Source organism: Antechinus flavipes, chromosome 2 (genome assembly GCF_016432865.1).
Source record: "Antechinus flavipes isolate AdamAnt ecotype Samford, QLD, Australia chromosome 2, AdamAnt_v2, whole genome shotgun sequence".
Taxonomy (NCBI): domain Eukaryota; kingdom Metazoa; phylum Chordata; class Mammalia; order Dasyuromorphia; family Dasyuridae; genus Antechinus; species Antechinus flavipes.
This window is the reverse complement of record NC_067399.1, coordinates 626887492-626910736: the sequence shown is the minus strand read 5'-3', so window position 1 is coordinate 626910736 and position 23245 is coordinate 626887492. Positions and strand designations below refer to the sequence as shown.

Genomic DNA, 23245 nt, shown 5'->3' with positions numbered 1-23245 from the left:
TACATGAATGACATTCCATCCCATCTACTCCAGCAGATTGCACTCTCTGTTATTCCCCCCTTAATTCATTAATAGTTTCTCTCTTTCTACTGACTACTTCTCTACAAACATATTCATGTTTCTCCTATCCTCAAAAAACGGATTCATCCATAAAAGGTAGCAATTGTCTTATATCCTTCCACCTTTCTATGGCTAATCACCTTGGAAAGACCACCTAAAACTGTGTCCATTTTCTTTCCTTTCACTGTTTGCTTACATCTGGATTCTGGTTTCTAAACACATTATTCAGCTGAAACCCCTTTCTCTAGTTACTACTGATCTCTTAACTGCCAAATATAAGGGACTTTTCTTAAACATTATTCTTCTTGACCTCTTTGTAGCTTTGGGCAATGTCAATCACCCTCTTCTCAATACTTCACTCTAGGTTTTGGTGATATTATTCCCTCCTGGTTCTCCTTCTACCTGACTGTTCCTTTTTAGTTTCCTTTGCTAGATCCTCATTCACTTTGTGCCTTAAAACTCTGTCCTGGGTCCTCCTTTTTTTCCTTCTATACTATTTTGCATAATGATCTCATCAATTCCCATGGATTCAATTACATCTCTGTGTATATAATCCTGAAATCTATTTGTCCAGCCCTAACCTCTCTCCTGAACCATTTGCAACTGCCTATTGTACATCTTCAACTGAATTCCTTTAGATATCTTAAACTCCTTGTCCAAAATTGAACTCATTATCTTTTTCTCTCAATCCTTTCCATCTTCCTACCTTCTTTATTACTGTCGAGGGTACCACTATCTTGTTACTCAGGCTTAAAATTTAGTTGGAATCAAATTTCAATTCCCACATTCAATCATTTGCCAAGTCTTTCTATTTCTACTTTTCTAATATCCATCCAATATGCCCCCTTCTTTCCTCTGATACTGCCCTCACCATGTTATAGACCCTATCATTTCATGCTTAGACTATTACAATAATCTCATTTGTCTTGTCCCACTCCCATCCAGCTTCCACTCATTTGTCAAATTAATCTTTCTAAAGCACAGGTTTTACTAGTATTTTCTTCCTATTCAACAAATCTCAGTGCTTTCTTATTGCCCCCAGGGTCAAATATAAAATCCTATGGGGGAAAAAAAAGAGGGGTAGAGGCTGGTTCTAACCGTAGAGTGGGAAGAGCCCCACACCTTACCCAACTCTGCCAAATTACACAGGGCCAACAGATCCACTCTCACAAGTGGTTCACTTTCTGGAAAGTCACATAGGATCTTGACCAGCAAGGAGATCACTCCAGCCTTGACTAATTCCTCCTGAAGTTCCTCTGGAAGACACAATTATAAAATAAAGATTTGTAAAAAAAAAATAGTTATTCATATTTGGAGCAGAAATCCATATTCTGCTAAAACTTCCTTCTTTCTTCCCTCAAGACTTTGATGAAAATTGATCATCATATATTTATTAAGCATTTAATATGTTCAAAGCATTATTATAGGTGTTAATTTTTAGAGGAAAAAAGAGTTAGAATTAGAAAAAATTAAACAATCCCTAGTCCCAAAGAGTGGAGCACTTATGAATGTATCTATGAAATCCATGTCAGCTCATAGTCTGTTAACAGCAGCAATCTGAACACAATAATTCTTTCTTTCTCTTTTCTTTCTTTTTTACTAAATGGAAAAATTTCCCTATTCCTTAAAATTAACATCTCTGTTCCTGAATACATTTGATACTTTTCCAGGAAAGGGAAAGGAGAATAAGATAGAGATGGGCAAAGAAAAGATAATAAAGACAACCTGTAGATTGCTTGTTTGATTTCCTCAGGAATCATCTTCATAACATCAAGGGTTATGGCTTTTGTACATAGGGTAGACCACATAGCACATCATAATGCTAATTAATCAATAAGCATCAGTAACTATGTGCCAGGCTCTGTGCTAAGCACTGGGGATATAAAAACTAAAGCAAACCAGTCCCTGTTCTCATTGAGCTTATATTCTAATGGGGAAGACAGCATATGTTATCAGTTACACATAAGACATATATAAGTCAAATATAAAATAACCTTGGGCTGAAGGCACTCAAAACTGGTAGTGGGGGTGGGGAGATAGACCATGTAGAATGTGGTCCTTGAGCTGATTCTAATGTCTGTAAAATGGCATCATGAAAGATCAGTCTTCAAGGAGAAAAAGACAGTGTTCAAATAAGTAGTATTAGGAAAAACCAGAATGAAACAGTAACATCCTCACCTAATATATTTTAAGGACTCTGATCAACACTTTTTCATAGAAGGCATGTGTCTCTTATTTTAAATGAAGATATTCTGTTGAATATCAGCTAGTCAAGAATTTCAAGTTAGATTCTGATCTGTGGATCAATTGCCACAGGCAGAGGTAACTTTGCTGATTGTGTATTGATTTAATGACTTCATCCCTAACCTGAATGGTTGTCTTTTCTGAATTGATCATATTAGAGATGTTCACAATGGAGAAATTCTGGCTGTTTAGGTAGAATCTTAGAGTCCAGAGGGATCTTAAAAACTTGTTGATCTGAGAGTGGTCAGAGCCATATTTTTTGGCCTGAAAAAGTGAAGTCTTGGTGTGGGGAGTTGTGGTGGATTTGGAATATAGCATGATGGATCTAATCAAGTCTTTGAGAGGCCATTCAAGACTGAAGAAAAATTGGATTTGTTCTGATTGGCCCCAGAGAAGAACTGGGGACCAGAGGAAAATTTTAGGCTCAATTACAAGAATGAGAATGATCCCAAAATGGAATGAGCTCTCTTGAGAGCTCTTCAAGTAGAGGCTGGATAGTCATTTATCAGGGATATTAGAGACAGTTCTTGTTCAGGAAAGTATACAATTAGATGATCACTGAGGTCCCTTCTAACTCTGAAATTCTGTGATAATGTAATAGCTTAAACATTGTGGTAAAACAAAAACTCCTTTGCCTATGATGCTCTATCCTCAAGCTCTAAAGTATTTTTTGGTTTCCCTGTTTGAGGTTACTTAATAATATCAGTATGCCAAGTTTATTTTTGTGTTTTGATTCTTTTTTTTTTCAATTTTTGAGTGTTTTCCCCCCTTATATATTCTCCATTTTTTATTAATAGCTTTTTATTTACAAGCTATATGCATGGGTAATTTTACAGCACTGACAATTGCCAAATCTTTTGTTCAATTTTTCCCCTCCTTCCCCCCACCTCCTCCCCAAGATGGCAGGTTGACCAATACATGCTAATATGTTCCTCCATTTTTTAAAAAAGAAAAATAGCAAACAAGATCTTTGTAACAAATATGCATAGTCAAGGAAAACATATTTCCATATTTGTCACATACACTCAATAATGTGTTTCTGCATATTTTGCATAATCTCTGTAGGAGGTAGGTAACATTCTTCATTATTAGTCCTCTGAAATCATGGTGGATCACTGCACAGTTCAGAGTTCTTAAGACTTAAAAAAATTGTTCTTTTTTAATAATGTTATAAAAATTCTCACCTGTTTCTGCTCACTTCACTCTGCAATTAGTTCATACAACACTTTCCAGGTTTCTCTGAAACTGCTTCTCTCATAATTTCTTACCATGTGAAAGTATTCCTTCATATTCATATACCATAACTTGTTCAGGACCCTTCATTTGACAGACACCTTCTCTCCTCTGCCATTTGGTATCTGTTTTACTAATATAAGAACTGTTATATTTTTTGTACATATGGATCTTTTTCTTATTTCTTTGATCTTTGGTAGGGGGTGTGTCTGGTGTTTCAGGTTTAGTCTTGGTATTGCTGGCTCACAGGATCTCCATATGGAGCAATTTTTTCCCTCTGAGGCAACTGAGGTTAAGTGACTTGTCCAGGGTTATACAGCTAGGAAATCTTAAATTGTCTGAGACCAGATTTGAACTCAGGTCCTCCTGACTTCAGCTCTATCCACTCCTCTCCCTAGTTGCCCCTAGAGTAACTTTTGATACCTAGATTTATACTTTCCAGAACTGGTTCAGAGCTCTACCCATAGGGGGGTCAATATGCCAGTATGTTTAATTTAATTTAATTTATTTAAGAGGTATTAATTAATTTAATTAATTTAAGAGGTATACAGATAGTCTCTTTTACAACCGACTTCATTTGGCTAGAATCTTTTGCCCATAACCTTGAGCCCACTCTTATTTTAATATCAATGCTATTCAAGAACAAAAAGCTCCTTAGCTTTTTTCTGGGATACGGAACTCCCATATTCTGAATTTTCTGCAAGTACACGGGGATCTAGTCCTCAAGGACAGACAGTCTGCATTTATCATCTGATGCACAAATGCAGCCCATTTTGCTCAATAGTTCTATTTTTATCTAAAGTCAGAGGGCAGTTTCTTACTGCCAGCCACCCTTCTGTTGCCAATGAGAGAAAGCTCTTTGTAAATATCAAACGCTGTATAAATATGAAGAAATGCTCACAAATAGCTCTTCCTTCCAAAGGACCAGCTGCTAGAAGGTAGGCCAGGTTTGAGAAAGCAAAGTTAGGTCAGTGATTTGGATGCAAGAGACCACATTCCCCAAGTGACCTGAGGCTATTGTTCTCCTTCCAGTCTGACATCCGTCTGGCTGCTGTCAAATGCCACCTGTCAGGGGCTGAGCTCACTCCCAAGTGGCAGACAGTTCTCCATGGCACTGCAGACTGAGGCCCAGCAGCAGCAGCTTAAATAAGGGAAGGAGGTTTCCCTTGCCAAGATTTGTACTTACTGTTTCCATAACAGATGCGCCCAATGGCCCTCCCAGAGTGGAGCAGCAGATCTTGGTCAGAGCTTTCCAGATGAGGCAGCAGAGCAGACACCAGGCCAGCATCTATGCAGGGCTGCTTTAACTCCTCTGCAGACACGAGAAAAACTGCATTAAGGATAATGCATGGGAAATAAAGGAGCTGCTTATGAAAGGGATTGGCTAGAGGGGGTCTTATGAACTTGATAGTTTTATGGACTGTGAAGAAGGGAAGGCAGAGCTCAGGAACTCAAGATGAGAAACACTGAGCAAGGGGAGACTAAGTAATATTTTAATGTGAAATCTGGTTTAAAATGCAGAGAGAGAGAGAGAGAGAGAGAGAGAGAGAGAGAGGGAGAGAGACAGGGAGACAGAGAGAGAGAGATAAAGAGAGAGACAGAGAGAGAAGGGAAAGAGAGACAGAGAGACAGAGGAGGAAGACAGACAGAGACAGCGACAGAGAGAGGAGGAAGACACAGAGATAGACAGAGAGAGAGAGAGACAGAAGGGAAAGAGACAGAGAGACAGAGAGACAGACACAGAGAAGAGGAAGACACACACAAAGAGAAACAGCGACAGAGACAGAAAGAGGAGGAAAATACAGAGAGAGACAGAGAGACACAGAGAGAGAGACAAACAGACAGACACAGAGACAGAGAGAGGAGGAAGACACAGAGACAGAGAGACAGACAGAGACAGAGAGAGAGACAGAAGGGAAAGAGAGAGAGAGACAGAAGGGATAACAGAGACAGAGAGGCAGAGAGGAGGAAGACACACACAAAGAGAAACAGAGCAAGAGAGACAGAGAGAGACAGAGACAGAGACAGAGAGAGACAGAGAGACAGAGACACAGAGAGAGAGACAGAGAGACAGAGACAGAGAGAGACAGAGACACAGAGACAGAGGGAGGAGGAAGACACAGAGATAGACAGAGAGAGAGACAAAGACAGAGACAGAAAGAGACAGAGACAGCGAGAGAGACAGAGAGACAGAGACAGAGAGAGAGACACAGAGAGAGACAGAGAGACAGACAGAGAATGACAGAGAAGAGAGAGACAGAGACAGAGAGACAGAGAGAGGAGGAAGACACAGAGATAGAGAGAGAGAGACAGACACAGAGAGGAGGAAGACACACACAAAGAGAAACAGAGTGACAGAGACAGAGAGAGGAGGAAAATACATACAGAGAAAGACAGAGAGAGAGAGACAGACAGATAGACAAAGAGACACAGAGACAGAGAGAGGAGGAAGACAGAGAGACAGAGAGACAGAGAGACAGAGAGGAGGAAGACACACACACAAAGAGAAACAGAGCGAGAGAGATAGAGAGAGAGACAGAGACAGAGACAGAGAGAGAGAAACAGAGAGACAGAGACAGAGAGAGACAGAGAGACAGAGAGAGTGTGTAGTGAAGGAAGCCTAGATCTGGGATTTGGACTATGAGGTAAAGGAAAATACGTAGAGAAATTATACCTTTGACTATCCAAAAGGGGATGGGGTTGCTTTCAATAGTGGTGTGTGTATTGTGGGTCTGCATAGTGGTTCTGATTATTTTTCATTATGTCACTATTAATTATATTGACAGACTGCCCAGTGTCACAAATAGCTCCAAATCTCCCAGCAGCCATTCCCCTTCCCACAAAGTGTGGGTAAAGATGATCAATCATTTTGGTTCGTTGTACACCCTGAGGAACCATTCTGTCCAGAATCTCCTGATATCCCAAATATCTATTCTGGTGAGCAAGTGTTAGTTGCTAGGAAGTGTTGGGGGGGGACAGAAAATTTGATGAGGTCATTTGATTTGAGTTGGGGAGGAGAATGAGGAGGTGCCATAGAAAGAGGAAAAAGACAGGAATTTCTATGATTCCATGAAAAATAAATGGCTTGAGTACATATTGAAAGATGGATGACTCCCATTGATAACACTGTCAATGTTTCTAGAAGGCTAAGCTATGGAATGGTATCCCGGTGGCCACAGGCTGGGTTCTACTCCTGGGAAATTACAAAGAGGACAGGATTTCTGGAGCACCTTGTAATACTTACCTGGCAGTTCTTAGAAGGAAACCTTATACAGGGTAAGGAAGCAGCTAGAAACTTTGGAGAGACTCTAGAAAAGGGTGATAGATGAGAAAACTTCTCTCTGCTCATGATTTTACTGCTTCCTTCACTACTTAACCATTATCAGTCATGGGATGGTCTTTGGTTATACATTTTGGCCCCCCTTTTTTCTGCTAATGGCAGAACCCATTACTGAGCCAGCTGAGCCAGGCCCTATGGAAAGGCTGATATCAGAAACCCACTTTTGATCTATTCTCCTACTCACTAGTTCAGCCACATCTTTCCATCCTTTCTCTATTCATACTCTATTCTTTTGTAATTTCCTGAACATTCCTCAGATTTTTGCGACCTTCATGTCTTTCTCCCTCTGTCCAGACTTCCTGAGTCCTATCTGTGCCTTGGAAAATCTTAGCTAATTCTCAGAGTCCATCTCAAATGTTAGCCTCTGTGAAGTGTTTCTGGATTTGGTTCTTTCCTCTGCCTCTTCCCTATGCTAGAAGTGATCCCTTTTGCCTTTGAATTCCTGTGGTATTTTGCTCAAATTTCTCTACTGGCTTTCTAGATAATAACAGCATTTTATATACTTTAATTATAAAATATTTTACATATGTTATTTCATTCTCACAGCAAACACGTATTGTTATCCCCCTCCTCATTTTAAAGATGAGGAAATTGAGGTTAAGATAGGTTAAGTGATACCCAAAGTTAAGTGTCTGAGGCAGAATTCAAAGAAAGATCTTTCTAACACTAAGCCCAATGCTCTATCTATCCCCCTACCTAGGAGCTTCACTACATTCTACCTTGTGTTCTAATTATTTCTTTACTGATTTTATCTTCCCTGCTAGGCTGTTTGTTATATTTAATGACTTAGATTCGGTCAATAAGCATTTATTAAGTACTATAGGCACTTAGGGGTACAAATAAATAAGAGAATGTGACCTTGCCTTTAGATTCTTCTGATACTGGATTTTTTTAGCCCATTTTTAGCCATCTTAAATTAATATTTCCATTAGCCACCCAGTTCTGTGTTTCTAGTGAGGGAATCCCTCCTTCTGATCTGTTCATGGTCACTCTGCTGGGTGGTCTTCCTCCACCTCAGAAAACTAGACTCCATTGTCTCACTAACTGGGTTCACAAGAAGGAATATCCTGTTATATTGTGAGATGGGCTCAGGTCCTCCTCATCGTACGGGGGCACTTACCATTCTTAGCCAGCTCTGCCAGGACTTGTGCAGCAGGCACTGCGCATCGTGGATGACTTGTCAGAATCTGACCCAATGTCGTGAAAATCCCACTGGCTTGGAGAAGGTTCCCTGAGAGTTGTTCTGCAAGAAGCAAAGATGGCTAATGATTACTGGCTTTCCAGGCTGTAAGAAACCTCAGAAGCCATTTACCTTCCTTTTTACAGATGAAGAAACTGAGTACCAGAGATTATGTCTTGCCCAGGATAGTATTACTAGGTAGGAGAATTGAAAACAGAGCCTCATATTTGGACTTCTAGTACAGTGTTCTTTCCAGTGTACAATACAACCTTGTTGTGTTTGGTCCATCATCACTCAGGGTTTCTGACAACTAGATATTGGAATGAAGTTGGGAAGAGAATGGAAACATTTATCAAGTTCCTATTATGTGTCAGGCACTGTGCTAAGCACTTAACAAATATTATCTCACTTGATCTTCATAGTAACTTTGTGAAGAAGGTGCTGTTATTATCCACATTTTACAGTTGAGGAAACTTTTGCTCAGGGTTTCACACCTAGGAAGTTGCCCGAGACTGGATTTGAACTGGTTTCCTGACTCCAGTTCTAGCACCTTGTCCAAGGAGAGTTGAATGGGAAAACTTTACATAAACTGAAACTTTCCCTCCTGGAAATGTCTCTTAGATTTACCTTCAGGTGGTCTGAGTCAAGGTTTTGCTGCTGGATATATTGGGAATCATTTTCAAATCAGAAAAAAAAAAGGCAAAACAAAATAAATAATAAAAGAAATCTCTCATTATCTGACTTTGAAGACTGCCTCCCTGGGGAGCTGTTACTTAAAAACCAGGTGTCAGAATGAGGCATCCACAGGTCAGCTTAGTGGGAGTTACATTTGTAACCTAAAAATAGACAAAGACTTTTTTATCCTTTCCTTTGTTAACTGTGACAACAAAGCAACAGCCATAATTAGTTTTGCATTTGTAGACATGTAGTAGTGCAGCAATCAGCTAGCAGAGATGATTATAGGGTTCACCTCTGCTGGTATCAACAGATTTGCTTTGTTGCTACAAAATATAGAGTGATTTTCCTGCTCAGTTTCATGACATCCCATAATTAGAATATATTATCTTGACTTTTTAGCTGCCCTAGTGTTGTTCAAAGGTCAGATAAAGAATGGTAGACCCTATTAGTGGAGGTCAGGGTTGATAATGGCAAACATTGTTTCAAAAAGAATAATCTATATTGGAAATCTTGGTATGCAATCTTTTTCTGCTTCTTCCCATGGGGGAAAGTATAGAAACAGTGGAATATAAGCTCTTTGAAGGCAAACATTGTTTCTTTTTTCCCCTTTGGAACTCTATTATCTGGCTTTTTTTTTTTTTTTTTGTATTGAACCTGTGATTTTTTTGGTGTGATGAATTTTTAGTGAGTGACTAAATGTAGACTGACACCTGCTTGGCAATTTATGGTCTTAAGAGTGATAAAGGGATACTAACAAGTGACTTGGCCAGGAATAGTATGAATTAAAGGTGGGACCTGAAATCTTGTTTTCCTGACACAGAGACTGCCTTACTATCTATACTAACAGCAGGCTATATTTCATAGAAAGACCATGCTGCTGTTGAGTTGTTGCAGTTGTGTCCCATTCTTGGTGACCCCATTTGGGGTTTTCTTGGTGATGCTACTGGAATGGTCCATCAGTTCCTTCTCCAGCTCATTTTACAGATGAGAAACTGAGGCAAACGGGGTTAAGTGAATTGCCCAGAGTCACACAGCTAGTTAAATATCTGAGGCTGGATTTGAACTCAAGAAGATGAGTTGTTTTGATTCAAGCCCAGGGCTCCATCCACTGTGTCACCTAGCACTTAAATAAATATTTGGATTAAACGAGGGATTTTTGTGTCACAGACAAGTACCATACAACATAGTCCAGGTGAGTGATGGGACCTCAAATGAGGTGGTAATTGACAAGCTAATGGATATCTTTGGAGAAAGAAGCAGAGACTCTGGGATACTATGTACCACTGAAGGGTACATAGAGTGGAAGAGAGGGTTTTCAATGAATTTTTGCTTTTTCTTTTAATAGATTCCTATTTTAATTAATTAGCATTCTTGCTAACCAGTGGCAAGCTCTTTTGTGTCTCTGTTGCTGAAGGATTACAAGTGGCATCCCTTTTGGTAATCTGACACCTCCTAAAGGCAGCATCCTGGGACAAAGTTCCAATTGTCCTGTCCTAATTATGGTCCTACCTGGGAGACTGTAACTGCACGAATCAAAGCTAGGACGAACACTGTGCAAAAGAAGGAAACACGTCTGACTTCTTGCCTTTGCCCCTTCTGGGATATTCTACAGAGATAAGCATTTAGGACACCTTGAGGTGATTCAGTTGAATGAGGCTTCTTTGCCCATTACATATCTTGATCCACCACTCAAGCATCAAAGCACCTTTGTAGCCTCCTTAGTGGCTGCTTCATATTCAAATAAAAAGTGATATCAATAATTTGAGTCTTTAGTCTCCTGAGCCAACAGAGTCTGGAGGAAGTGTTAGAGAATTTTTCAATAAAAAGCCTGAATAGAAGGATATTGCTCCAAACATATCATCTTACATTTGCATGATGGTATTAATTAATTACTTAGAAGGGATTCATGGGGCAGCTAGGTGGCTCAGTGGATAGAGCACCAGCCCTGAAGTCAGGAGGACCTGAGTTCAAGTCCGACCTCAGACACTTAATATTTTCTCGCTGTGTGACCCTGGACAAGTCACTTAACCTCGATTGCTTCATACAAAAAAGAAAGAAGGGATTCACAGTAATGTCATATCTCATATTATGACTACAAATATTTTACGTATATTATCTCATGCTGACAGCAATTTTATGAAGTAGCCAGTGCAGGTATTGTATGGGGAACATGAGACTCAGAATAGTTATATATCTCGCCCAAGAGCAAATAGCTTGTGGTCTGGCAAAACTAAAACTTGAACCTGGATCTTCTTAGTCTGTTCATGACTAAAACTGTCTCAGCGACTTGAAACAGCACCTTAAACTTCCTTTGTCCCCCAATGACATTTGAAAAGGGCTAGACAGTGGATAGGTACTTGTAACTCTGTATTGGGTTGGATGATTGAAATATTTATTAAGTGCTGCCCATGTGCTAAGCATATTGCTAAATGAAGTACAAATAGTTCCTAATCTTAAAGAGTGTACATTCTAAAAAGGGGAGACCATTCAGGAGGCGAATGGGGATCAGGAAAGCACACTGTTTTGGAAAGACACAAGGATGAAATAGGGCCAAGGGGGAGTTGCCTGAAATGCCTTTTATAGCAGTAATAGAAGTATTGGATAGAAGACTGACATACAAGCCTTCAGTTCTTTTGTAATTCAATAGGAATACAGATGAAATTTCTTCCATTACTCATGCTTGAAACAGAATTTTCCCTCTACTGATCTAAATATTGCCTTGTCAACACTTCTCCTGATACAGAATTGGAAGCTTGGAGGATTCACGTGCACCCTTAGAGCTCGGCTAATCAATCACCTGGCTGCATTTGGCAGTGTAACTACCCTCACAGCTGTAGCCCATAAGGCCTTTTGCTTCAGGGTTGGACCTGATTTCAGGATGACTTGGAAAAGCCTTTCAGCTGAACCTTGAGGAGAACTCTCAGCCAGACACTTCAGAGAAGGGATGATAAAGTTTAGGAAAATGGTGTCACTAGTTATCCATGTCCATTTTCAGGTATTGAGTCATCTCAGTTCTGTGAGATTTTATAGTAAACTGTAGTTTTCTTGTCTTTTCTTTTTTTCCCCTGAGGCAATTGGGATTAAGTGACTTGTCCAGGGTTACACAGCCAGGAAGTGTTAAGTGTCTAAGACCGGATTTGAACTCAGGTCCTCCTGACTTTGGGGCTAGTGCTCTATCCACAGCAGCACCTAGGTGCTCCTTAAACTGTAGTTTTCTAATGGGAATGTCTAATACATATGCGAGACTCATAGATTACTTGCTTTGTTTCATCCCATGGGGGATCTCTCTCTTTCTGTCTGACTGTGTTTTATATACCCTATTGGGGTTGCCTTTGACTGTTGTTTCAGAACTAAATTGTTTGTGACCTGGTCTATGTGGATTATTAGGGAGAAGAGGAGTGCTCTTGTGTTAGTCAGTTTAGTGATCTGTGAGAAGGATTCAAAATCTCGTTTGAAAAACCAATCTGACATTCTGCTTTTACTTGAGAATAGGTTAAGAGCAGAGGCAGTAGAGTGCAAACAAGAGCTAATTTTGGGTGTCTTGAGCTCTACTTTTCTTTGATATCAACTGACCAGAGGCAAATCACTTAACCTCTTAGTGCTCAAAATCCTTAATTAAATACAGTGTCCAACATATGGTAGGCACTTAATAAATGCTTGTTTTCTCCCTCTCATTCCTCCCTGGCAATTCTCAAAAACACTATAGCAGCAGAATGGTTGCCAGTCAGGACTGGTAGAAAGGGTTTCCTAATGAGGTTTAAAGCCTCTTGTCACCTTCCTCCCACCTGCTCAAAAAAGAAAGAAAGGAAAAAAGAAGGAAAGAAAGGAGGAGAGAAGGAAGGAAAGAAAGAAAGAGAAACTGAAAATAGAAAAAGTAAACTAGTTGACTATGACCACCCTCCTGCAAGGTCCATCTTGTGTAGTGGATAGAGTGCTGTACTTGAAATCAGAATGACCTAGGGTCAATCTCAACCCTATGGCCGCACACCCTTTGAGTATCTGTTTGTTTGAAAAATAAATCATAGGGCCAGTTATGTTACTCAGTGAATAGAGTGTGCTGGGCCTGGAGTCAGGAAGGCCTGAGTTTAAATTTGGCCTCAGACACTTAGTAGTACGATCCTCGGAAAATCACTGAATCTTGTTTGCCTCAGTTTCCTTATCTGTAAAATGAGCCCAAAATGGAAATGGCAAACCATTCCAACATCTCTGCCAAAAAAATCCAAAGAGGAGTCAGGAAGAGTTAGATGTGACTAAAATGAATGAATAACAACAATAAATTAAGGCACAATACTTTAGTACTTAATTTACAGGGGCTGCTCTAAAGCACAAATACATGTAAAGTACTTTGGAAACTTTGAAGCCAACAGTTAGTCAACAAAAATTTATTAAGCCTTTCTGTGTGTCAGACACTGTGCTAAACCTGGGAATATAAAGAGAGTTAAAAAAGAATAGTCCATCAAGTATCTTAATGGAGAAGCTAGCATTTAAATAAGGAGATGCAGACAAGATTTATACAAAGTAGACAGAGAATAATCTGAGGGGAAGGGACTATCAATTAGGAGGACTGGGAAAGACCCCCTGCAAAACGTGAGATTTAATCCATGTTTTTAAGAAAGATGGGGAAACTAAGAGGTGGAAGCAAAAGATAATATATTCTGGACAAAGAATGGGACATCTGTAGCAAGGACATACATTGGGTGATGGGATGTCATGTTCAAAGAACAGAGACTAGACATTGTAGTTGGATAGCTGAGTACACAAAGTAAGTAGGAATGGACTGAGGCAGGAAGAGCTTTAAATGCATAACAGAGAAGTTTAGATCTGATACTGAAGATAATAAAGAGCTCCTGTAATTATTGAGTTAAACAGACAGTGACATAGCCCCATCTATACTTTAGAAAAATTGGCTTGACAGTTAATAGAAGATGAATTGAAGTGGACAGAGACATGTTAAAGGAAGACCAAGAGACCAATAGAAGATGACTGTAATAGTCTACACAAGAGAAGAGGTGATAATGACTTGAATCCCTTAGGATGGTGGGTGTGTTTATGGCAGGAAGGGGATATATATAAGAGATATTACGAAGATAGAAATCACAATATTTGGCAGCATATTGGATATTTGAAATAAGTGTGAGAATTCAAAAATGACTTTAAGATTGTAGGCATGGGTGACTGGAAGGATGGTAATATCCTCCATAGTAAAAGAAAAACTGGGAGGAAGAGAGTATTTTGAAGGAAAGATAATGAGTTCTGTTTTGGACATGTTGAGCTTCACATACTTGAGGCAGTTAATGATTTGTGACTAATTCAGGAAAAAGACAGGTTGAGTATTTATGTCTGGGAATCATTTGTATAGAGATTATTGTTGAACTCTTGGGAGCTGATGAGACTTTCAAGTGGGATAGTACAGAGAAAAAAGAGAAAAGGGCCTAGGGGAGAAGCTTGGGGCCACTTACAGTTAGTGGGATGAAGTAGCCACAAAGGAAACAAGTAGTAATCAGACAGGTAGAAGAACCTAGAGAGAGCAGTGCCATGAAGATCTAGAGAGAAGACAGTATATTGGAGTAGAAAATAAGTAACCAACAGAAATGTCAAAAAGGAAGAAAACTGAGGAAAATTTTAGATTGCACAGAAATCTAGATTTAGTTTGGAAGCCAGACTGCAGACTGTTGAAGTGAATTAGTGGTGAGGAAGTAGAGGCATGGAACAGTTATTAATAACCAATTAATAACAACAATAACTAATATTACTAATTTTTTTTTCTGTGAAACTTTTCTTCACCATTGAGTGCTGATTTTGGAGTAGAAGACTGAAATTCAAATATAGCCTCTATTTGTTTAGTCTTGATTTCACTTAATTTCAATGGGTTTCAGTTTTCTAATCTCTGAAATGAATTTAGATCATACTCTTCTGGTTTAAATCTATTATATGGTTCTGTCATTTAAGATACTCCAACCTATCATTATATTTCTTTCCTTTGAATGTCTGTTGTACTTTGTTGCCTATAATAACCATCTGGCCCTTGTCATATAGAACCTTGCTACTTCCCTTGGATTTTTGTCTTGCATTAAAACTTTTATCATGTAAATGTTATATTCTCCTTATTTCCATTGTAAGTTCCCAGAGGAAGAAGTGTCTTATATCTCTTTTTATCCTTCTGTATTTAGCTCAGTATCTTGAAAATCACAGAATTTCAATATTTCATTTTTGAATTTAAATTTTGATATTCAATATCAAAACAAAATTTATTTATCAAAGGATTTAATGGGAACAGTATTCCTTGTGAAAATAAAGCAGCATTGTCCTTGGACTGATGATGTGGAACAAATTTGAGCAGGTCTTAGATCTAGCTTTAGGTATGTCAGGTTTCTCTCTAAAGAAAAATATAACAGTCATCCCTTAACCTCAGCAGTGTGATGAGCTCGCTGAATTTTCTTTAATATACTGCTCTTTCCTGACCTTAGAGTTAATATTGCATTTTGAGCATCATTGATATTTAATGCTGGCAGAAAGCTGAGATATTTTAGTTCATACCAGTTTTTCCACCATTTTGCAATTGAAAAAACTAAACTCTTATCACAAAAAGTTAGTGTAAACTTGGTTCTCAGCTTGGGTCTTCTGACTTCTAATCTTTGAGTTTGCTTGACTATATAATTTTATTTTATTTTTGAGGCATATTCAAATATTCAGACTTCCTAGTCTTTTATTAGCTATCTTATATGATCTTAAAAATATGGTCCCTGACCATTTATGTGAATTAGAGCTTGAATAAACCTTAAAGATCATTGAATCCAACCCACTTGAATCCAACTGAGATCCAAGGCATATGGGACAGCGAGGTGGTGGAATGGGTAGAGCCTGGAATGAGGAAGACCTGAATTCAGATATGGCCTCAGACATTTATTAGTTGTATGGCAACCTGGGCAAGTTACTTGACTCTGCTTGCCTCAGTTTCCTCATCTGTAAAATAAGCTGGAGAAGGAAATGACAAACCACTGCAGTAGAATGCCAAGAAAGCCCCAGTTGGAGTCATGAAGAGTCAGACAAAAATCAAGCAACTGAACAACAACCAGGACATATAAATGATCTGTCCAAGATCTTGCAGCTAGGTGATAGAAGACCTAGTTCTGTAACAGATCTCCCAATGCCCCATCCAGGGCTTTTCCTTTGGTGGTCAGTGATGCAGCCAATAGGAACTCAGGAAGATCTGAGTTCAGATGCAGCCTCAGATACATACCAGCTGTGTTTCCCTGTGCAAGTCACTGAAGTTTTAAGAGCCTCAACTATAAAATGGGGATTAATAATAGCACCCATTTCCCTGGAACTATTTAGAGCATAAAATGAATTACAAAAATGAGCCCTTTGTAAACCTCAAAGTATCATATAACTGCATATTCTTCTTATTTGTATAATTATTTTCTGCCACGTTATGCTGCCTGCTATGGAATATTCATTTTCTATACTTTCCACATATGGAAAGACTAAGTAAAAAATCTAGGTAGAGCAGGGAGTTCCATGACCTCCCTAAGTAGCTTATGGTTGTGAAACTGTTCTAGGACAGCAAGACCAAACACAGAGAAAGGAAGAATGAGGAACACTTTCTAAGACTATCTCCAATGAACCAGGGATTTGAGAAGTACTGCTTGTAGAACATATGAAAAGGAATTTTGAAAATGCCTCAAAAGGCATTAGCCTACATATCCACATTGAGAAGGATAAATGAAATGTGGCAGGGAGAGAAAGTTTGGAAAATATGATTAGTGGTTTTATTTAAAGGGCCTGTCAAACACTTCAGGGTTTCACAAAGGAATTCTGGTACAACCTTCAAGTAGAGGGCCATTTCTATGGCAACCGGTTCCTGCCCCTTGTTTTGAAAGAGAGGAAGATGCAACTATCACCTCACAGAACTGACAGGTAAAATAGCCCACTGTTTCCACTGATAAAACACTGGCAGAGTTGCAATTAGCACCAAATAATTAGTCCTCAGACAAGACCTTTTTCTACAGGCTCTTCAAAGACATCTGGGTATCTATGTTTTTTCTAATTGGAACCAGGAATTCTAGTTTAAGATCTCCTACTGATTCATTGGGTAACTCTGGGCAAGACACGTAGCTTCTCAGGGTCTCAGTTTTTTCATGTGTAAAACAAAGATTCGATGATCTCTAAGATCCCTTCCAATTCTGACATTCTATGGATTTATGATTCTCTTTCCACATTAGGGAGAAGTTTCAGGGACAGAACATCAGAAGAATAATATGGACAGATCTATTCAATCTTTGGAAATGGGATCTTTGCTGATAACCTTTGCATACAATGATGAAAAATAAATAGTTATTATTTATATCATTTTTATATGACACATATAATAAGTGGCATTTATATGGGACGTTAGGGTTTGAAAAGCATTTTACAAATATTATCTCATTTTATTCTCACCATAATCCTGAGAGAAGTAGGTGCTCTTATTGGTGCCAGTATTTTTGGAGGTGGGCTACTTTCTTGCTGGGCATATTACATACTGTCCCAATTGATAGATTGTGAGGAAGGGGATATTATTACTGTTTATATATCTTACAAGCATTGCCTACCATTATTTTTATTCTTTAATTACTCTATGAATATAGAGTATATGTCCCATTTAACATGGTAGTTCTAATATTTCTCTATGTCCCTTTCAAGTTCCTTTTACTTTTTTCAGTATAGTAAGTGATTCAGTGGCCCTTGCTTTTTTTTCTTAGACAATATCTATGTTAATATCACATATCTCTTTCTCAAAATTTAAGAAAATGGTTTACTTCTAAAAGATATCTTCAATACCGTGAATATCAGTAAATAATATAGCTCAAGAGCTCCCATTTCAGAATTAATTGAGCACTAGAGCCAAAGCTATTATCTTTTTATGATGATCTCTTATATTATCTCTTTATAGTGGTCTCTTTACTACAACCCATCATACTCTCAAAATTATGTTTCTATGTGCTTTTACATTCTACATTTCCTTTTCAATAACTCCAGAGTTCTTTGTAATAATCCTTAAAATTTTTTTCTTTCTTATTGACAGGAGTTTTCAAGTATACCATTACTAGTGGCTCCATTCAGTGGCTACCAGAATTAATTTATCTTACTTCAGGGCTCTGTTTGTTCAGCAATCATGTTTTCCATAAATCCACAGAGAAGTCCAAACTATTAGAGCTACATTAAGTCAGAAATTGGATCCTTTCAAACCTGAGTTTCATCAAATCTAAATAATATGTAACTATAGACCCTCAAAGAGACAAAATTCATACTAAATCAGTATATTAAATTCACTGCTGCAATTTTTTTAAAGGACAATGGAGGTAGTGAAAGGACAAATTTAAAATACACTTTTAGAAAGGACTCCAAGTATTCCTTTTGAGAATTACAAACATTTGGATGGAGGAAATATTTCTTACAGTTATCTCAAGCAGTTTTTTTTAGCATTTCTACACCTTCACCGAAGTTCATTTCTAAGATTTATTCTGATTTTTGATGGAAAATTCTTAACTTTAACCTAGTAACTTAATTATCATTTAAGTGAACCTATATCTTGGACAGTAGCTTTTTATGGCTCATTCTTGAGAGGAAGAATCTCTGAAAGCCTCATTGGAAAGTACTTGTCAGGATAATAGACATTTATATTTTCTTTTTCAGAATGGAAAACAGAATTCTCTCCTCCACACCTCAAGACTCTTGGGATTAGCTCTCTCCTGGTACAAATTATCAGCTTGGTCCTTTCTATACTAGAGTGTTTTTTTAGCCCAATGTGTTTCTTCAAGTGTTGTGACCTTATCCTGTAGCAAACAAGCCCAGCTTGGTACTTCATTTTGAGTACCTCGTTTGGAGCTGGAAGGACTCCTTTTCAGCATTACTTTTCAGCAGAATTGTGACCTTTGACAGACCACTTAACCTTCTCTAAGCCTTCATTTCCTCATTTATGAAATGAAGAGTTGGGCTACATGCCAATAAGACCCCTTCCAGCTCTGACATTCTCTGATGCTGAGCCCTAACAATTTTCAGGCTGCATTAATTTGACTAGTTCCCATTAGGAAGTCAGCTTCCTAGGGATGCCCAAGTGAAATCCAACAACCCTTCTTACCTCCAGGGCTACTATTTTCTATTTTCCACATCTAGATACCTCTGAAATTCTCCTACTGGGAAACTAAATCCCTGAGGGTAGGAATGTCTAAATTCAACTTTATTGTGGTAGAATTTGTTCATGATGTACTGATTTGGTTGATCTGTATCAAACCAAAGTTATCAGATTCATATAGTGGAAAGAACAATCAATGGATTTGGAGTACAAAAAAAATAGAGCTTTAAATCTCATCTCTGTTGTTTCCTGCATGAGTGAACTTGAAAAATCAATCATACCCTCTAAGCCTCTGTTTCCTCAATTATAATATGGAAGCAGTAGTACTAGCTGATCTCCAAGTACTTTTCTAGCTCAAAAATCCTATGACTGTTAATACATCGGTTAATTGTCTGGGTTTTGGGTTGTGTCATGTAATGTAGCAATGATCAGCCCTAAATGACCACCATGGTATTCATTAGAGTAGACTTATAGGAAAACCATAAGAATTGTTACTCAGAGGACTTAAAATAAAGAACATTTTACTCTTTTAATTCTACCTAGCTCTGGACCTCCTGTTGGGTGAGGTAGCTCACAAATGCTAATCAACTATAAAAAAAAGCAACAGAATGAAATTAATAAATGGGTTCGTGTGGGTTGGAGATAAACTATTTCCTTGGACTATGGGATGGAAGAACTCTACATGACTTTAATGTATGTGAAGAGGAGGTAGTGGGAGATTTCTGGTGTGGGTATTCCTTCCATCAGCATCGATAGCAACTCCTCTACTGCTTGTAGATAAGACTGAGGGAATTAATTACCTGAGGCACTCAGAGAATAGATGGAGTTTGAACTCAGAACTTTTTAATCCAAACCTAACATTAGCATAGATCGCGTCTCAATGTGTATAATTACACTTTGAAAAATTATAAAGTGCTGTACAAATACATTAAAACTGACGTTTTTGTCTACTTTGGAAAACAATCTCAAAGATTTCACTTTCACTGGCTTCCAGCATTCTCTTGGGTGCTTTTCTCTCCAGGAATTTATGCCTTAGGCTACGAAAATAGTCTGTATTGCTGGGATCAGATATCGGCAGTATTTTCTTGCCAACTTGTTAAGGAGTACCAACCTGACCTGGAGGTGGTAGGGGAAGGGACTGTAGAAAAGAAAGGGATTCAAAAAATGTAAATTTTCTCCTGTAAGTGGGATCCTGCAGTGTGGTGGAAAGATAAGAGGGAGAAACAGAGAGAATATTCTAGTAAGGTGATGGGGAAAAGTCTGACGGAAGAGTACAGAGAGGTACACCACCCTTCTTGTTTTAAAAAACAAGAACCTGTATCTACGCCAAGGCTGTTTACTGGTCAACTGTTTATATGATTCTCTTTCCCCATACACAGCTAAACTGGCCTTAATAGAATGTAAGTTCCTTAAAGACAGGGACCTACAAAAATTCTGTGTCCACAGTGCTTGACACATAAAAAGTGCCTAATAAATAATGTGAAATACCGACTATAACAGTGAGGAGCTACATTTTGTAGTCCCAGTTACTGAGTGGCTGAGTTGAATAGATAACTTAGGCTCTGGAGTTCTGAAGCGCAGTAGGCTAAGTCAGATGGCACAGTGTACAGAATGCTGCTCTTAGAGTCAGAAAGACTTTAGTTCAAAATGTGGCCTCTGTCACTTATTAGTGTGTGAATAGTCCCTGTACGTCTAGCTTCCATGAAAGCAGGAGAGCTAGTCTTAAAAAAAATCTTGAATCTCTCAAGCCTGAGAGCTTGTATTATTCTATGTCTTTGAGGGTTACCTTTTTTTGTCTTAATAATTCATTCTCATACAGTACTTTAAGATTGAAAAACACTTTACTCACAACACCACTACAAGGTAGGTCCTAGTATTTTTCCATTTTATACATGAGGAATATGGAGCTTAAAGAGGTGATGACTTTTTTAGGACCAGATAATTAGTAATTATAGAAGGTTGAATTTGAACTTAGGTCTTCTTAACTCTAAATCTAGCATTTTACTTGATTGACTATGCTACCTTTTTCCTTCTACTTATAAGATGGATTTTTTTTAAAAAGCTAATTTTCAGATTCTGGAAAGATGAAATAATTTTTTGAGAAAACTCCACTTTTGCCTTTGGGTAATCAGAGGACAGAAAAGTTTATGGAAATTGTTTCTTTATTCATCTTTCCCTAGTTGAGGTAGCTTCTGTATATGGTTACTGATCTTCTTTTGTCCCTGATGATTATTGCTCCTTTTAACTAAAAATTAAAAATAACAAAAAGCACACACACACACACATGCATGCACACATGCACACAAATTTTGTAACTCAACCCTTGGGCCAGAATGAAATTAAAGAACGAGCTTATCAATTTCCTTTACTACTAGATACTTCTTTCCTGTGTTTTGAGATAAAAATGTTGAATACAAATGGGCCAGACAGTCAATCCTCTTCCCATATGACATAGCCTGAGAAATAGTGATTGAATGAATTTTGAATTTTGCTCTATAACAACTGAGAATGAGAATAAAAGAGAGAACTTCTCCCCAAAGCACTTGAAGTAAACTGCACAAAAGTGGAATAGGGATAAATGGAGCTTACATCTTACTCATCACAAAAGCAAAAAGGCTTTCTGAGATAATGTGCCAGGCATTTATCAACAATGGCCCCAACTCCCTGGATTAAAATCAGCCAGGTAGTATGTCTGTGTCAGATCCAGCAGGGATTTTTCTAAATGTGCTTCTGAAAACCTTGGGCATCATATATAAAGAACATAAATCTAGAACCAAGAATCATAGAAATTCTGAGTGGGGAAGGGAATTTAGAGCTCATTTAATTTAATCCCATTTTACACACGAGGAAAGAAAAGCCCAGAGAGGCAACATGACCTGTCACATGGGAAGCTAGTGATTGAAATGACTATGTGTGTACTTGTGTGTGAGTGCAGAAAGTACAAAGGAAAAGTCATGGCATCAACAGGACTTCATTTGGGGGGAGAGCAATAGCAGTTGGAGAGGTGGAGAGGTGGGTAATAGAAAAGGACACTTTAGTGAGTTTGGAAGGAAGGAAGAGATTCTACAAGGAGATGTGAGGCAGGTGTTCCAGGCATAGGAAAGAGACTATGCAGAGGCATGAAGAAGAGAGAATGCATGTTGTGCATGGCCAATAGAGAGCTAAGGAGTTTAATCTGCATGAGGTTGAGTGATGTGATATGAGGGAGGAAGGCTGTAGTCAGGCTAAGAAAAAGGCTTTAAAAGTTAAACAGACAAATTTGGTTTTCAAATCCTACGAAAAAAGATGGAAAAGGGAATAAGCATTTGTATAGTAACTAAGATGTGCTAGATGCTATACTGAATGCCTCACTTCTTCTCTTCCTTTCCTTCCCTCCTTCCTTCCTTCCTTTCTTCCCTCCCTTCTTCCCTCCTTTCCTCTCTTCCTTCCCTCCCTCCTTTTCTTTCTTCCTTTCTTCCTTCCTTCTTTTTTTCCTTCCTTCCTTCCTTCCTTCCTTCCTTCCTTCCTTCCTTCCTTCCTTCCTTCCTTCCTTCCTTCCTTCCTTCCTTCCTTCCCTCCCTCCCTCCCTCCTTCCCTCCTTCCCTATCCCATAAGCTATTATATACAGAATAGACTAGAGAGAAGAGAAAATGTGGTCTTGGAGATCAAATAGAAGATTATTACAACAGGAAATGTGAGAAATGATAAGGTCTTGAACTAGTAGCATGTTGACCTCACAAGTGGAGAATAGGGTGTCAATGTGAGATAATGTGAAGGTAGAAGCAATAAGATTCAGTAACTGATTGAATATGAGGGAAAGGAAAGAACCCAGAATCATTCTGGTGGTGGACACAGAGGATTGGAAGGACTATGATACTCCCAGCAGAGAAATGAAAAGTCCTACAGTTGGATTGAGAAAAAAAAAATCAATTGCATACATGTAGGATTGGAGACATGTGACAAGTTACAAGTCGGCATGAAAATGATCTGGGCTTTTTAGTTGATATTTCAAGCTCTGCATCAATAAGTAGTGAGACAAAACATAAGTAAAATTTAAACAGTTCTAGGTTTCATGAAAAGATACAAAAGAGTTAGAATAAGGACAGTTTAGCATTGTTTGTAGCAATGGGTGGAAATTAGGCAGATGTAGGAAGAGTGTAAAGAAACATCTTACTAATACTTATTTTCCAAAAGGAGAATGGGCTTGGGACAGGGCTTTTTATGATTAGATATCATACAGGAGAGGCTGGATAACCCTTAAAGAGGCCATTTCCATTCAGGCACAGTTTAGACTGGATTAGAGAAACTCCAAGGTTATTTGTGAGGCAGCTAAATGCTATAATGGTTAGAGTTCGCTCTTGGAGTCAGGAAGATTCATCTTCCTGAGATTGACTATAGCCCCAGACACTCATTAGCT

General features: G+C 38.5%; 1 protein-coding gene across 2 annotated transcripts in view; it reads right to left on the bottom strand.

Moving 5' to 3' along the window:
* LOC127551844 (rap1 GTPase-GDP dissociation stimulator 1-like) overlaps positions 1 to 23245 on the bottom strand; it is a 78492-nt gene that overhangs the window by 22488 nt on the left and 32759 nt on the right. For both annotated transcript variants that reach the window (XM_051981964.1, XM_051981965.1), the window contains 3 exons: positions 7998 to 8120; positions 4724 to 4849; positions 1188 to 1316 (listed from right to left, as the gene is read on the bottom strand). In XM_051981964.1, coding sequence (XP_051837924.1) covers positions 1188 to 1316; positions 4724 to 4849; positions 7998 to 8120 — 378 coding nt within the window. The remainder of the gene's footprint in view (positions 1 to 1187; positions 1317 to 4723; positions 4850 to 7997; positions 8121 to 23245) is intronic.